We start from the raw sequence: 17,566 nt of genomic DNA, 5'->3' as shown, positions 1-17,566 counted from the left end.
ACCAGAAGTGATCGAGTGCATACGCTCTGAAGAAGAAAGCCTTTTGACCAGATTTGAACGATTTTCCCGACATCACAGTGTTGCCAACTAGGTGACTTTGTCGCTAAATATGGCGACTTTCCACACCTTCTTGGCGTCATATTTTCTCAAAAACGACTGCCGACAAATCGAGCAGCTTTTCCTGGCGTTGTTGGAGACTTTTCTGGTGTTTGAAGACTGAAAAGTGAAAGCACATATTGTTGCTGGGCTCTCCTTTCAAGATGAGGTGAGAAGCACTGTCACCTGGGAGAAACTCAGAGTAGAATCGCTGCTCCTCCGCAATGAGAGGAGGCAGATGAGGTGGCTCGGGCATCCGGTCAGGATGCCTCCCGGACGCCTCCCTGGCGAGGTGTTCAGGGCACATCCGACATCAGGGAAGACCCAGGACACGTTGGAGAGACTATGTCTCTCAGCTGGCCTGGGAACGCCTCAGGATCCGCCGGGAGGAGCTGGACAAAGTAGCCGGGGACGGTGAAGACGGGGACGGCTTCCCTGCTTAGGCTGCTGGCCCCACGACCGACCTCAGATAAGCGTAATAAGATGGATGGATGGATAGCCGATGGCGACTAGCGACTCCGAGGACAGCCGATAGCTACTTTTCTACTGAGGAGTTGGCAACATTGATCACGCACGCAGTCAGCGATCTGAATGATCACATTTCCTTCTACACTCGCAAGGAGTTGAAGAACTACAAAAGTATGGCGGTACATAATTTCTCTACATCTGCTTTTGAGGCCATGAAAGACAATGTTGGACTTATTGGTGCACGAGTAAGTAGCATATTTGATGGATGTTGATGAGAGCTGCAGCAATTAATCCATGATTAATTGATTGTCCAATTCATCAACAAATATTTTGGTATTTGATTAATCATTGTTTGTTTTAAAAATGTAAATATCCTCTGCTTTCAGCTTCTCAAATGTGAATATTTTTTTAAATTTTCTTAGTCATCCATGAAACCAGACCTGTGATCTTTGTGTTTTTGGCCAAACAAGATATTCACATACATCAGCTTTGACAGCATTGTTGTCTCGTTTCTGATATGTTGTGGACCAAACCACCATCTTGGACCAAACCGATTACTCGATTCATCGAAACAACAAGCTTCAGATTAAACGTCTGAGAAAATAATCGTTAGCTGCAGCCCTAATGTCGATGCGTGCGTGAGATCTTTGTGGGAATGTGTTATCAGGCAATTCGCTGATAACTTTTTCTGTATTGTTCTTCTCAAATATGTTGCTGAAATCTAATTACGGCGTCTGCAGTTGCTTTCATGCTGTGAAATAAATGTTGTGCGTCATTGTTGAGTCACATGTTGTTTGTTTTCAGGTACTTTTGAGTTTCGACAACATTTGAACTTTGGTTGTACGAAAAATTTTGCATGTTGTCAGTCAAAGGACTCTGCACTGGTCCATCGTGGTGAAGAGGAAGCTGAGCCGAAAGGCAAAGTTCTCAATTTACTGCTTGATCTACGTTCCTAATGAGCTTTGGGTAGTGACCAAAACGACAAGTTGAGAGACAGGGTGAGAAGCACTGTCATCCAGGAGGAACTCTGAGTGGAGCCACTGCTGAGGGGGTCAGGCATTTGGTCAGGATGCCTCCCAGGCAGCAAGGAAGACTCAGGACATACAGTATGTATCCCGGAAACACCTCGGGTTCCCCCGAGAGGAGCAGGATGAAGTAGTTTTGGAGAGAGAAGTCTGAGCTTCTCTGTTGAGGCTGCCGCCCCCGCGACCCAACTCCGGATAAGCGGAAGAAGATGGATGGATGGTTTTCAGTCAAACTCGAGCATGTTCATACTCCGCTCCACTGGACGAGAAAGACAGGTTCAACAGCCACCTTTCTCTGAGTTTTTTGGTTGTTTCTTGAACTTGTTTTCCTTTATGATTAGGAACTCTGCAGTAACCTTTTACAAAATCAAGGATTTCCACATGCGAGAACAGCCCATCCATCCATTCATTTTCTTTGCTTATGCAGGTCTGGGTTGCAGGCTGGCAGCAATCTCAGTAAAAATCCAGACTTCCTGGTCTTCGGCCACTTCTTTCAGTTCCATCGGGGGGACATAAAGACGTTCCCAGGCCAGCTGCGGGACAATCCCTCAGGCGTGTCCTCGGTCTACCCTAAGTGCAGGAAGCATTTACACTAGATGCTTGAGCCAGCTCAACTGGCTCCTCTGAATGTGAAGGAGCAGCAGCTCTATTCTGAGGTACTCCCGGATGAGCGACCTTCTCACCCTCTCTATGAGTCTGAAGAGGAAACTAATTTCGCCCACTATCACTATTCTCAAATTTCTTCTTTTGGTTACGACCCAAAGTTCATGACCATAGGTGAGGGTAGGAACATAGATGGACTGGTAAAGTGAGAGATTTGTCTTCCAACTCTCTCCACCACGACGGCTCGCTACAGCTAATGCATTACTGCAGACGCTGCGCCGATCCACCTGTCGACCTCATGGTCCAGTCTTCCCTCACTCGTGATCTCCTCCACCTGGGGCAAGACCTTTCTCCCAACCCAAAAGATGCAATCCACCCTTTTCTGGCTGAGAACCATGGCCTCAGATTTGGAGGTGCTCAGTCTGATCCCAGAAGCTTCACACTCAGCTGCGAACCGTCCCAGTAAACACTGTAAATTGTAACCTGATGAGGCCATCAGGGCCACATCATCTGCAAATAGCAGAGATGAGACTCTAAGGCCCCCAAATCGGACCGTCTTGACGCTTTGGGTGCGCATAGAAATTCTGTTCATTAAAATTATGAACAGAATTCATAAAAATTATTAACAGAATCAGTGACAAAGAGTGCATGTATGCAGCATTTTCACTCTGAATTCACTCGACGACTCGCTACAACTACGCTTGTTTGCCCGTCATCTGTCTGTGATGGCAGCAACTAAACTTGACGTCACATGCAACCCAGCAACTTAATCCCTGTTTCAACTTCCTCATTTTAGTGCCGTCGTTGTCCACCTTCAAGTCACACAATTCAAGTCGCAGATGCGTGCTCTTTCAAGCGTCTTCAGAACATCAAATTATCATGATTAAGTCCCACAGACTTTGAAAAGCTGCTTCATTTAATTCAAGTCTGCACAAAATGAACATAAAGTTAGAATGAACACATTCAAAGCTGCTCCACAACACACTGGAAGCAATCTACAAGCTCAAAACTAAGCCATCAAGCAGGCGAGAAGCAAGTAGCACCATCGGGAATCAAAGTGCAAACGGTAACGTGAACACGCTAACCACGTCCAAAGAAGACATGAGCTGCTCTTTACGGACTTCAGTCATCAAAGCTTTAATAGGACCTGACATCTGTAAGACAAACCTTGTGTAAAGTCCAAACCACCAGAAGCATCAGGTTCAGCAATGATGCAGAGTCCACACAAGCGCGCTTATTTTGGTGAAGCATCAAAACACGTCCTGGTTGGTGTCGATCTCTAAGCTGTGCTGAAGCCTTTGGCTGTTCTGTTAAAATCTTTTGGTTCCTCGTCTTTGGCCTTGCGTCCAATCAGACCCATCTCAAAGACGGTGGAGATTTTGGTGAGCGGCCGCGACGCCGCCTCCTTCAGCTTCTTGGCGTCAAATTTGGGGCTGAAGAGCAAGATGGGCAACTTGTATGCAAATGAAGGGATGTCCTTCGCCTCGTCCCTCTTCTCCTCAGTCTTCTCCTCTGTCTTTTGCTCATCCCGCTTGTTCAGCTCAATCTGATGCATGATGTTCTCCTTGCTGGAGAACATCTGAAAGAGGACGGCGTCCCACATCTTGGTGGCTTTGGGAGAACCCCCTTGGCCCGGGCCGGCAGCGCTGACCTGGTTCTGGTCCTGGCCAGTGGTCTCCTTCTGAGAGCAAGATTGTGGAAATGAAGGCTCCTCCTGCTCCACCACCATGTGCTTCTTGAGTCTGGACCAACCGCTCATTTTAGGTTTTAGTGCCTTTGGCTTCTGGAGGTTTTTAAGTGTATCGTCACTCTTTTTTTCAGCTTTAAGTCCTACAGATGTTTCACTTTTCTTGTCCTGATCTTTACTTTTGGTGGCCTCAGCTGAGGTTGCATTGCTCACTTTGGCCTTCTCAACCTTGATGGTGTCTCCAGGTTTCACTGTCACTTTGACCTTTTCCTCTTCTTGATCTTTGGAGGTCAGAACTTTATCTTTGCCCAGAAGTTTCCTGATAGCCTTCAGAGGATCCTTATCAGCTGGAGTTTGTTTGGCCTTAGGTGGTTTTGTCATGTCTACCTTCTGCTGGAAAGGAGCACTCTTCTGAGAGGGCGATGGTTTGTCCTTTGGTGCCTCCTGAATGTCCGTAGGTTCTTGTTTCTCTGGAAGCTTTGGAGGAACAATCGCTTCCTCCTGTTTGGATGTTTCTGCTGAGTTGTCGGGTGTTTGGGAAACAACAATGATGGGGATTGTTGGCATGGCAGAGGCCTTTAGTTCTCTCAAATGGACGTCATCTTTGGGGGACTCTTCTTTCACGGTAAGTTCTCGAGTTGGTGTTTTTCTTTCTGGTGATTCTTTCTTGGTTGCTGTAGGCTCGTCATGAGATGCTGCCTGAGAAACGGTGATACCGAATGCTGGACTGTGCGTTTTGATTCCTCCGTGAGCAGCGTACTCAGCAGGTGTCAGCCCACGATAGCCAGACCTTGTTTTGGGAGACACTGGAGTCGGTGTTTTAGACCTCTGGAAGGTTGCAGCTAATCCACCAGGAGCGGTCATCCCATATGTTGGAGTCCTTGGTCTTTTGAATGCAGTGGATGAGCTGAGAAGCCGGTTGGCTTCATAGGTTGGAGTTTTAGGCCTCTGATAGCTGAAAGATGCCACAGCAGGATTTAACGCAGCTGTTGGAGGTTTTGGTCTTTGAGGGCTTTGAGCAGCCGATACAGTTCTATTTGTCAGGTCTGGTTCCGATTTGGACTTGGTAATCATCTGTGGTGGCTTGTTGGCTGAAGCTTCCTTCTGAACGTCCCCATTCAGGAACGTTTCAGGCAGTTTCTGAAGAGCAGGTGACCTTCTGGGAGTTGATGTCCTCTCTGACTCCATGAGAACTGGTGACACCGCAAACAGGAGAGGATTAGGTCTTGAGACCTCAAAGACGGGGGTCTCAGCCCGGCTTGCTGGGGTTCTCGGGCGCCCGGCGAGGATTCTTGGAGACTGCAACTCGTGAGTTGGTGTCTTGACTCTCATTTCGGATGTTGGTGTTGCTCTCTTAATCTCAACAGTTGGAGCTGCAACGGCATTTGTCTCCACTTTAGATTTTTCTTTTCTCATCTCTGAAGTTGGGCTTTTTCGTTGTGTTGGGTGAAGATGTTGGGTCTCCTGGATCATTCCTCTCCTTGCCTCAGATGTTGGAACTTGTTGACTTTCAGTGACGGTGCTGCCAATCGCAGTTAGGGCAGTGGTGTCGTTGACTGGAGGTGTCCTGGACGTTTCATAGTAGGACGTGCTTGCTGTGTACAAGCGAATTTGGGGGACGTCAAACATCGGTTTGGGTGATCTTGAGGGTTCGGTGGCTTTGAATGTTGGACGAGGGCTTTTTGGCTTGACGAATGCCGTCAACACAGTGAGCGGCCGAATCAACGCATGAGCCGGCGGTGCTGGGTGGAAAGTTGGAGTTGGGCTCACGGGTTTTGGCTTGATGGGCAGGGCCACAGTAGGTCTTAGACTAGCAGGATCTTCACTGAATAAACTTAAAGTTGGTGTTTTCACCTCGGGGGGAGGCGCCCTCACCTGAGGCATAGAAGAAGTTGGTTGAGAGATCATGGGGGTCGCTGGCCGGAATGCTGGTGCCAGCTGGAACGGCACCACCGGTGCTGGCTGCTCTCTAGAGTACAGAGAAGCCACGGCACCATGTTGTGAGTATGATGGGTATGCGAGTGGCTGAGGAGAGAACCTGCTTGCTCGACCATACGCCGCACGCTGCGGGTACGGAGACGCCACATGCTGATAAAGCGGCCTGGCAGTGAAGCGGGCAGCCTGCTGGACCCCGTAGAAGCCGAACTCTGGGGTCTTGGGCGGGGTGGAGTGTTCACTGTGCTCAAGGTCGGGGCTCGCTTCGTTAACTGGGGAGAGGCTGGAACGAAACGGTGCGGCGGACTGCGAGGCCTGGGCAGACACCTTCTTTTTGGCACTTCTCTTTAGGAGCTTCTGGAGGCGGGCATTGTCTTTTCCAGGCTTGGGCAACAGGGGGGGCGGGTACGGCTGGGAAAGCAGTCCATGCGGAATGACTGCTCCAAAAGCGACCGCCATGAGCGCCTCAGCCTCCTGTAGACCAAAGAAGAAATATCAGACTAAAACGAGGGAAAGGCTTCTTGAGACGTCATCTGTACTTCTGTGAAGAAGGTGTCGGACGTTTCGCTCCTCATCCGAAGAGCTTTGTCAGCGAACTAACAAGTGCTGGTAGCCTAGGCCTTAAATACAGTAAGAGTGGGCGGAATTGGTGTGCCAACGCCCTCCTCCTATTGGTTCCTTACACTAAGACTGGGAGGAGTTGTGGTCTAATCCTCTCCTTCCATTAGCACCTCCGATCAAAGGGAAGTGTAGCTCCCTGTAGTATGGAATCGGAATGGTGGTTTGAGGTTTAATTTAGACCCTGTGTTCAGCAGGTTACTGAGACCAAAACCCACAGCTTTTAGTCATGCAAATGAGGTGGAGCCAGGATCGAGCCAGAACAATAGATGCTAACGAGCCAGTATCAGAGTCGTTCATACCCAACTACAGGACAACTCCTGTACGACTGAGAGCCTACACAGACGTATCAGACTAAAACTAAACATAAGAAATATAAATCTTAGGCTCCTCCTCCAAACACCATATAAGGAAAGTCAGCTTTCAAGGAAGCGACATCTTTTGGAACAACTTGAATCATTCATTGACAGATAATGTCAAATACTTTCTTGTCTCTTCCAGATTTATATCAAAGTGACTACTGAGGTGCTCTCATTTCCCCAGCTTGGACTGAAACCATCAACCCGAACAACCAGCATTCCAACACTTATTATGCTGACTTAACCTGATGCCAATCACATTGCAGCCCTTCTTGCTCACGTTGTGTGTATATATACAGTATACAGTATATACTGTATTTGACTATTTCACATGTGTTTATTCACGTCACATGGACACCTGTCACTTCCTGTTTCAATGACTGGGGCTTTTTTTTCTACTATAAACATATTTTTGATTATGCTTGTATGACTCTATACTTAGCTTTTTTAAGTCAATAAAGATCTCTTTGATACTACTGCTGCGGCCACCTCTCCTTGGAGTTCTCATTTTAAACTAACATATTACATATGACACACACAAAAACGTTTCACAACCTCAACAACTAACAGTACTTACATTTAGTAAGTAAAGAAATAGAAAATAAAATGCATATTAAGTAAGTCAGCTAACTTGTCAACTACAGACCATTCCTGTCCCAAATTTTGTGTGTTTTATTTTTTTTAAAACAATGTATACACAATATAATATACATTTACACGTAAGCCGCTCTACAAAATGAATACATCAGTCAACAGTAGGGATATTACCGGCCGATATTGACAAAAAATAAAATCAGATACTGGTTCATATCAGTATCGTTATTTTCTGCCAACAACAATATCAGCCAATGACGTGCTTCACACAGCAACAAGCTTGCGACCTCTGGATGTCGGTGTTGTGGAATTTTGTCCAAGTTTGACCTTTGGTTATGCAAGGGGGGAGGAAGGCATCTTCCTTTTACACTTTTAATGTAATATTTCATGCGTGACTTGCAGAATTACCCCAGTGTATAATTTGTATTACACTGATTGTATGAGTCCAGAGTTTCATACGTTGCACTTTGTTCGCATAAGGATGTTTGTGCCACATAGAAATGTGCCGCTTTCCAAACAGTATCGCTGCCAGCATTATTGAATTGGATTGTTATTTGTGTATTTATTAAGACTAACCTGTCTTACTTACATGTTATCATTTTAATGACCATTTGAGACAAAATTTGTACCGTAAATCACGGTGTACAAACCGTGCTTTTTTTCCACCGATAAGATGCCAAAAATCGGGTTGCGGTTTATACACGATGACAAATCTGTGACCAGACAGAAATTGACCAGAAGCAGACTTGAGAAAAGCCGTCTGTGGGTCAGACAGTTGCTTTGACTTTAAGCGCCCTCTGCTGTACAGTTGCTGAAAGTGCAATTCCTTTTTACTTATCTGACTGCTGTGTGTCTGTATTTTCACACAGTGAAACGATCTCTATATACACTGAAGCTAAACTAAGCTTCCATTAAAACATTGCAGTTGGAGTTTATTCAAATTCACACTGAAGCAATGCAGTGTTATGTACAATACATGGATAACTGATGCGCATGCGCAGAACGCCGCTCGTGTCACCGCTCGCGTCACCACTTGGCCAACATTAGCTACCGTTAAATCAAGGCTAAAGCTAAAGCAGCTAAAGCTAAAATGCCATGGCGATCTTTCACAGCAGCATTCAAACTCTCCGTCTGCCGGTATGCTGAAGAGTTTGGGAACCGGGCAGCAGGACGGCAGCACGGTGTGGACGAGTCAGTCATCTGGCGTTGGAGAGCGGACATCATCGGCAAGTTGACAGCCAACTTTTCTTACATGAATTCCATTTCAGATGAATTGATGGACGGCAGATTTCTCCTTTCTTCTTCTTTTTGAAATTGCTTAGTACCTTTACCCACGTTGATTTGAGACGAAAGAGTTGGCAAGCATTTCTAAACTAAAAAAAATTATTTCCCCGCCGTGAGCCTGAAAATGGGGGTGCGGTTTATACACCGTGATTTATGGTACAATGAATACGGCACTTTTTCCATAACTTGCATTGCATATTTGCAGTATTTTTGCACAAACTGTGTTTATTTGTGTCTGTCACAGCGAAAGAAGCATCATGTGTTCATTACATGAGATTAGTTAAATGGAAGAGCTGCTGCCTGTATCAGTAATGAAATGTTGGACAATATCAGTCTACAGTAACCTCTTGTTTATGGCAGCTATTTGTTCCAGACCCAACAGTGATACGTGAATTTTCGCTCCGCCTCGGAGCCAATATAGTAGACATACAATACAAGTAAATATGCCAGTTGAGACATTAGTAAGACATAATACAAAAAAACCAAACATTCAGACTCACATTATCACCTAGGGCTTCCTGTGTTGGCTATTGTCTCATCAATGTGACATTACTGACATCTAGTGACTAAAGTAGAATAGCATTACAAAACTACTACACATCCACACACACTACACACTACAATACTACTACAAATACAATATGTATTTGAATGTGTCTTCTTAATGCCTTATATTTGTATTTTACTCCATTTAGCCATTTTTCTACTTCATTTAGACCAGAAATGCGTAATATTTGTTCAAATATGCAATTTTTTAAAACTTACAATAGGCCGTATTCAACCATTAAACAGCATGATTTATTAATACATTTGTGCTGTGATAGCGAGAAGCCGAGTAATTTAGAGCTGGAAGTGGTGAGGGACGACTGCATGGGTATCGGTTGCTATTTGTATCGGTAATGAAGTGTTGCATGACATTGATAGGTAGCTACTGGTGATATCGGCGTGCTGGATGATATCATTATACTCGTATTGGTTGATATGGGTGCTGTAACGTTGGAAGACATCACTATATTGGCACCGATTGATATTTGTATCAGTTGAAATTGGTATTGGTCATAAACGCTGGACAACATTGTTGTCTATAATGAAGGGCTGGACGACATCACTACATAGATATCGTTTGAGATCGGCATTGGTAATTAAGCACTGGACAACTTCGCTAGATAGGTAACGGTTGATATCCATATCGGTAATAAAATGCTGGATGATATCACTATGCTAGTATCGGTAATGAAATGCTGGAAGACATTGCTGTATCGTTTGTTAACTGCATTGGTAATGAAGAGCTGGATAATATCAGTATCTGTTGATACTGGTATCAGTAATAAGTGCTGGACAACATTGATGTCCTTAATGAAGCACTGGACGATAACGCTATATAGGTATCAGTTGAAATTGGCATCAGTAGTCAAGCAACGACTTTGCTAGATAGGTATCGGTTGATATCCATATCAGGAACAAAATGCTGGATGATATCGCTATACTGGTATCAGTTATCGGTAATGAAATGCTGGAAGACTTTGCTATATCGGTATTGACTGATATCTGTATTAGAAACAAAGCACTGGATAATATCAGTATCGGTTGATACTAGTATCAACGTCGTAATAAGACGACGATAATAGGACGACATGCCTGTATAGGTATCAATTGAGACCAGCATCGGCAATCAAGAGCTGGATAACTTTACTAGGTAGGTGTCGGTTGATATGCACATCGGTAATAAAATGCAGGATGATATCGCTATACTAGCATCTGTTATCGGTAAGGAAATGCTGAAAAACATAGCTATATTGGTATCGATTATCTTTGTCGGTAATGAAGCGCTGGATAATATCGTATCGTTTGATACTGGCATTGGTAATAAGCGCTAGATGACATCGCTTGACATCGGCATTGGTAATCAAGCACTGGACGACATTGCTAGGTAGGTGCCAGTTGATATACGTATCTCTAATGAAACACTGAATGGTAGATAGACAGTACAGTAGTACCTCGCATAACATAAACCTCCTTTTACGTAAATTCCACTGAACATGAAGAATTTATGTAAAGTTTTTGCTTCGTATTACGGAAGAAATTCCATATAACGGAAAGCGTCAAGGCGGTGCAAGTTCAGACTAACACTTGGTGACGCCTTCTGACGCTTCACGCTCTCATTGGCTGATTTTCGGGGCACCGCCTCCGCTCTCATCTCATTGGCTGAGTTATACAGCACGTACGTGAGTTTGTGTGAGAGACAGGCTTCTCCCTTCAACCTCCTTCCCACTGAACTCTATACTACTGGAAGGGGCATCCCTGCTGACCGCATGAAGCCGGTTGTCGGAAATCTTGCTTCACCCAAAAAAGCACACACGCATACATATACTGTACATGTATCTTCATTCACTATATTTATTATGTTTCGGTATAAAAATTAACACGAATTAACAAAAATTCCATTGAAAATTTACTAGACCCAAATCTCAAAATTTCCCTCCAGTTTAAGGTTTTTCCTACCTCTAAGGTGTGACATTACAATGCATAACAACTCAATTTCAGTGTTCACCAGGTATTTGTTATGAAAAGGATCTACGTAGTATCAAAGTTAAATGCAACGCATACCTTTAGAAGATGATCGGGAAAGTCAAATATTGTTGGAACTGCATTTTGTCCTAATCTAACAGTCTGGCCGGTCCTGTCCAAGTTCTCCTCGGTGAAATGACTTGAACAGAGTTGCGATCTGGCTGCAGGAATCCACCTGTCTCTCCGCATATTTACTACCCATTGCTTTAGAAGTTGAGCATTGCAGTGTGGACATCTAAAGGAGAATAAGGGCTCATTTACAACTACTTTTTTTTTTTTTTCCCCTGTCCTGTCCAGCCTTTAAAGCAGATAGAATTGTAGATCTAAATGCCGTCAAGTGCTCAACAGATTTACTCTGCCAGGGAGAAGTGTGATATACACTTCCCCTGTTATACAAAATTTATTTGACCTTGATGCTTGTTATAAAGCACATTTGGAGCGACCGGACTGGAGCAGGAGGGGACAGAGACAGAGAAGAAGAGAAAAGGAAACGGGGGGGGGGGGACAAAAACAAAAAAAGAGAGACTAGAGACAAGGACAACAGCAGCAACAACAACAATTGTGACAGAACAACAGAAACATACAGAACGACATCAGCAAATAAATGTCCGTGACAACTATAAAGACGAACAAGGACATAAGGACAAAACAATATCAACAACCACAATGACAAAGCTGTCAATGACAATCACACATACAGTAATAGTAGTCATGAAATGATGAACTATGATAGTGATCACAATGACAATACTGCATTGAAATAGTCACACATAATAGCAGCATATAATTTACAACTACTTAGATGAAAAGATGCTTACTATTTTTTTAACTATTTTTTATGATTTATAAGCATTTACCTACCTGTGACATGTAAGTCCCTTGTTGCGATTTTCACGAGTGTCACGATTTGTGCAATTAATAGCAGCACAAGACAGAATCTCCAACTCCTCTTAGTTCTACGGCTTTCTTGTTTTGGGTGAAACAACATGGCGACTTCTATACTTCCGGTGGCTTCAAGCGTCCAATGCGCAGCAAGCGATCGGGGCCATTCCAGTTATAGAGTTCAGTGCTCCTTCCTCTTCATAGTCGCCCTTAAACTAACTTAAACAATTAAGTTAAGTTACAAATAAAAATTTTGCACACAGCATTATCGTGTAGTGCGTGTGCGTTTGTCTGTGAGACCAGCTGACTCTTAGACTCTTTGAGTCGTGTTTCGACTCAGGCTAGTCCTCCTCCTCCTTCCTGCCTCCACTTGCGCTCCTGATCAAGACACCTCGTGAACAGTAGGATTGTTTTTGTTATTCAGTTTTATTCATTTACAGTAATCTTATTTATTACCTTATTTTATATTGGAATGTTACTCTACTATGTTTATGCTAATGTTTTGTTATATTTTCCCACCACATTTGATGGACTTTGAATATTTTGAAGGCCCAAAGGTGTGAGTTTGGGAAGATCTTGGAACGGATTAGGCTATTTACATGTATTTTACGCTTCAAATAACATAAAATCTCTATAACATAAAGGTTCTCGGAACGGATTATTTACGTTGTAGGGGCGTCTACTGTACTAGTATCGGTTAATACTGTTCATGAAACGCTGGAAGACAGCTCTATATTGGTATTGACTGATATCAATATCGTAATGAAGCACTGAATATATATATAGTTGATATTGGTATCAGTAATTAGTGGTGGACGACATTGCTATGTAGGTATCGGTTAAGATCAGTATTAAATTATGTTGTATTGTTATTATAATGTATTATTATTATTCATTATGTATTACTGCACTCCAAACTTGACATGATCTGTCCCATATTTATTGGTTTATTTATTGTTATCTATTCTTATTCTATTTCTTATTTATTCTTATCTATCTATCTTAAATAAGGAATCCTACATGGCGGAAATTCACTTATCACGGTCAGGTCTGGAACCGCTTCACTGCCATAAAGGACGGATTACTTTGCATGTATTTTTATACTCCCTTATGTGCTGAGGTGTTCAAGTGGCTGGCGAACATGTGACCCGATGACGCCGCAGCCTGCTGACACCTGATAGGCCGTCAACGGAGGCGAGCCAATCAGGGAGGAGTTTAAAATGTGAGCGAACTGAGTTGTTCTTAAATGCTTGGACTTTTTAGAACAACAACACAAATACATTGATGGTGAGCTGTATGAAATGTAGGCCGTCAACCTGCCTCCGTCCCCTCTGAGGCCACCTAAAACATGAGAGCCCCCCCAGCCCTCCCTCACCTCCTCCTTTTAAGGGCCTGGAAGGTTTGCTATGTGGACGAGCGTCAAAAGAGGAAAGAATAATTATAGATGTGTAATAAAAGCCGCCACGGTCCACAATGACCGATCCAAACCCAAAAAGCCCCCACAAAGACCCCTCAGGTGGACTTACCGGGTTGAGACTTGTCGCTCAAGTGCAGCAGGCAGGTTCCCCTTGAAAGAAAAGGGCAGAAGATTGCACAAAAAGTCAACAGGAAGTTGACAAATCAGATGTATGAAGCTTCAAAGCGGAGCTCACTCATGCGCGGGGCAAAGGTGGGCGCCCCCTTAGCCACTCTGACCCCAGCATGTAAAGAAAGGGTTGTTATTGCGTTGTTTACCTGTGCGACTGCTGCTCGGGGGGCGGCCGGCCGGCTGCTGCCTGCTTGTCCCAGCCCGGAGTGTCACAGCGGCAGCTTCACGACTCGCCCCACTAGACCCCCCTTCCTCCAAATGGAAGGACCGGGCGCCATGATGGTCCAAAAATAGACACGGCTCAGTGACAGCACCAAGCGGGACGCCGATCCCTGGCTCACTGGGCTCAGGACCTTAGGTTTCAGCCACTCACTGCTCTATAAGTGAGCTCCGAGGGCCCCCCAGGGGTCCAGCTTGAATGCAACAAGGTCCCCACTCAGGGTACACATTTAGGGTCAGTGTCTACACTGACCCACAACAACCTTGCAAGGGTTCGCACGCAGCTGATAACCTTGCTGCAAAATGGAGTAAAATGAGTGCAATATACATGGCAGATCACGAGCTGGTGATGGCATCAATGCAACAGTTGCATTGATGCCCCCTTTGTTTTTAGGGCCCGAACACGTAGGTGACTTTTATCATTGCGTGAAGTGTAGATAGCATTATTTCATTTGATATTTTGAGTAAAGTGTGAATATTTAGTGTGGATAGAATTATTTTTATGTTATTATTTTATAATGTGTTTTCTTTTGGACTCTAAATTGTCCATAGGTATGAAAGAGTGTGAACGGTTGTTTGTGTCCAGGGTGTACCCTGCCTCTCACCCAAAGTCAGCTGGGATAGGCTCCAGCATACCCCTGCGATCCTCGTGAAGACAAGCGACATAGAAAACGGACGGATGGATGGATGTTTTGTTTAAAGTGCGAATATTTAGTGTGGATATCATTATTTTATATTGTTATTTTTAGCGATGTCCGATAATATCGGCCCACCGATAGCTCATAGACATATGATATATCCAGTCTGTATGTGCCGCATTGAGTGCTGAGCCATATGTCAATGTATTGGATGTAGCAAGAGTCGGAGCGGAGAAGATGCCTCATTCATTTGCTGCAAACCAAATCCTAGGGAATAACATTTCACAGGTAAGACTTCACGCGTTTGGCCCATAGACTGCATGATTTGGACATTGTAACATCGTTTTGAAAGCTTAATTTGCCGACATTGTGGAAAACACTGTATTCACGTGCCCAATTACTTCATCCATATGTCTATGGCAGCCATCACCAAATGGCCGACCTCGGCCCCGTGATCGTGACCGTGAGCACAGCAGCATGCGAATGCGTCTTCACGAAGGATTGTATGGCTATTGGAGCAAGACAACATCTTCTGCTGACGCGATGCTTCTGCTGCAGAGATCATACTCAAAGGTAAACAATGTACAGTTGCAGCTTTTCTGTCAGACACAATTATTAAAAAATATGCCTCTTGTGTTCACCCAATGTTTATCATTTATATTAAATGCAATTTAGGTGCCAAAATAAGTGTGTTACACATACCAGTAGAGGTTGATATCGGCATTGGAAATTGAGAGTTGGACAATAATCGGCACATGGGCAAAAAAGTGAATATGGGACATCCCTAATGATTTCATGTTCAGTTTTGTTTAAAGTGTGAATATTTTGCGTGGATAGCATTATTTTATATTATTACACTGGTCAACACCAAGTTTACTATGTTTTTTTTTCTGATTTAGGATCATTTTAATCTGCTGAATCCAAAAATCACATTGGTTTTGCTCATCAGGTCAACTTTCTGAACTAAGCTACACTACTTTGTTTTTTCACGTCCCTCTGTTGTTTTCTTTGAAGAGAAGGACTCTGTGTTCTGCACGAGCTTGGAGTGCCAATGTGTGCACCCAAAGACTGGAGACTGTTCACTGACAGCAGCAAGCGATGGCTGAAATGTGTTCCGCTTCACAGCGGCAACCAGTTTGCCGCTGCACCTCCTGCTCACGCGACTACACTGAAGGAGAATTATGAAGCGGTGCTGGAGAAAATGTGTTATGATCAGCATGAGTGCCTTATTTGTGTCGACCGGAAGATGATGATTTTTTTGGTTGGGACAACAGTCCGGCTTCACCAAGTACCCATGCTTTCTGTGCATGTGGGATAGTAGGGATGTCGCTCAGCATCACACAAAGAAGGACTGGCCTGTGCGGGAGGAATTTGTGCCTTGGACAAGATACTCTTCCCAGAGCTGCACATCGAGCTCGGCTTGATGAAACACTTCACCAAAGCTCTAGACAAGGATGGCGGCTGCTTCATTTGCTTGGATTAACCATAGCGAGGTTGTAAGCTGGCATGTTTGATGGTCCTCAAATCCGTCAGCTCATCAGATATCCTGAGTTTGAAAACTCATTGAATGAGACGGAACTGGAAGCATTGAAGCCTTTTGTTGTGGTCGTGAAGAACTTTCTTCTTGGAACTACGCCCAACATTACTTATTATCACATGTGCATCGGTTTCCTGAGAATCTGGGATCAATGCGTGATGAGCAGGGGGAGAGACCCCATCAGCACATAAGAGAGATGGAGACCAGGCATCAGGGACGCTGGGATGCAGTCACCATGGATGATTACTGTTGAAGAGACCAGAGGTTCCAACAAACGGATGTTCACGCCCTCAATTTTGCACAATGACGACATAACGTTCAATTGACATGTACTTACCTTTATCAATGTCTGTTATTCAATCTACAGAAACTGAAGTTTGTAACATTTAATTAATACATTCTGTTGGAAAACTACTTTTTTCCCCTGAAACCTTTGTTTGGATGAGAAGTATTAACGAAAATCAACTGATAATGTCACAAAAATGTCATCAAATTTAGACAGAAGATCGGATTTTTCAAGAATCAAATCTGCGTGAAAACCTGACCTGATTGAGAAAAATGGATGTCATTTTTGGATTCAGCGGTGCAAAATGGCCCTAAATCAGTTGACAAAAACACAGACAGCTTAGAAAAATATTTATTTGTAACCCAGTGTTATTTTCTATTATATTTTGCTTCTCTGCCCCTCTGCTCGCTCTAGTTTTTCCTTGCCTCTGTCACCAAAGCGTGCCATGCTATGCGTTGGTCTGTTGGAGGGTTCCATGGCGTTGTAGAATCATCAAGAATAGATCAGGATCATTTCTTTGTTTTGGGTTACTTCATGTCAAAGTCCACAGGTGGTCCTGGGGTCTATTTTGGTGGTGTGAGACACTGACCCAGAAGGCTGAACCACAGGACAGTTCCTTCCATGTTACTGCAGCGCCTCCTAGTGGAACATGTGAGCTCTTTCATTCAATCAATACGAGAACTGCATATTTCAGTATTACAGTATGTTGTATATATCAAGTTTGGAGACATTTTTTTCATGACATTGTATTGGAAAGTGTCTCCAAACCTCTGACAGCAGTTCCAGTCAAAGGTTTGGAGACATTTCTTCATTCAATTGCATGGAAAAGTGTCTCCAAACTACTGACTACAAAACCACTCAGAAGTTTGGAGACAGATTCTCATTCAATTGCATGTGACAGTGTCTCCAAATTTATGATTACAACACAGGTCAAAAGTTTTGAGAGTCTTTCTCATATGACCGAATGAGAATATGTCTCCAAACTTTTGACTGGTACTGTAGTCACGTATGCAGTATATCATGCAGTAGTACATGTATTGATGGGTGTACTTTTGCGTGTGTTGAGGACACAGAAGCAGGAAGTGGGCAGCTGTTGGACCTCCCGATGGTTCTTCTTCTCCTGCACGAAATGTGCTTGCCTAATGTGGCCGACCAAGAATAGCAACCCGGCCCGTCTCG

The 17,566-nt window shown here is 44.1% G+C and overlaps 2 protein-coding genes across 11 annotated transcripts in view; one reads left to right on the top strand and one right to left on the bottom strand.

The window, feature by feature from the left end:
* lsp1a (lymphocyte specific protein 1 a) overlaps positions 1 to 7,247 on the top strand; it is a 32,608-nt gene extending 25,361 nt beyond the window's left edge. For all 8 annotated transcript variants that reach the window (XM_054776286.1, XM_054776279.1, XM_054776281.1 and 5 more), the window contains one exon: positions 6,934 to 7,247. In XM_054776286.1, coding sequence (XP_054632261.1) covers positions 6,934 to 6,956 — 23 coding nt within the window. In that variant the 3' untranslated portion in view covers positions 6,957 to 7,247. The remainder of the gene's footprint in view (positions 1 to 6,933) is intronic.
* The window catches only part of prr33 (proline rich 33), a 36,319-nt gene continuing 19,341 nt past the window's right edge, over positions 589 to 17,566 (bottom strand). The window contains exons 1-3 of one of the 3 annotated variants that reach the window (XM_054776275.1): positions 13,854 to 13,937; positions 13,646 to 13,686; positions 589 to 6,288 (exon numbers count right to left, since the gene is read on the bottom strand). In XM_054776275.1, coding sequence (XP_054632250.1) covers positions 3,472 to 6,273 — 2,802 coding nt within the window. In that variant the 5' untranslated portion in view covers positions 6,274 to 6,288; positions 13,646 to 13,686; positions 13,854 to 13,937 and the 3' untranslated portion in view covers positions 589 to 3,471. Of the gene's footprint in view, positions 6,289 to 13,645; positions 13,710 to 13,853; positions 13,938 to 17,566 lie in introns of those variants that run through there. The other 2 variants (XM_054776276.1, XM_054776277.1) reach the window with 2 other exon arrangements.

This window comes from Dunckerocampus dactyliophorus, chromosome 5 (genome assembly GCF_027744805.1).
Source record: "Dunckerocampus dactyliophorus isolate RoL2022-P2 chromosome 5, RoL_Ddac_1.1, whole genome shotgun sequence".
Classification (NCBI taxonomy): Eukaryota; Metazoa; Chordata; class Actinopteri; order Syngnathiformes; family Syngnathidae; genus Dunckerocampus; species Dunckerocampus dactyliophorus.
Note: the sequence above shows the minus strand (reverse complement) of the source record. Positions and strands in the feature narration are given on the sequence as shown.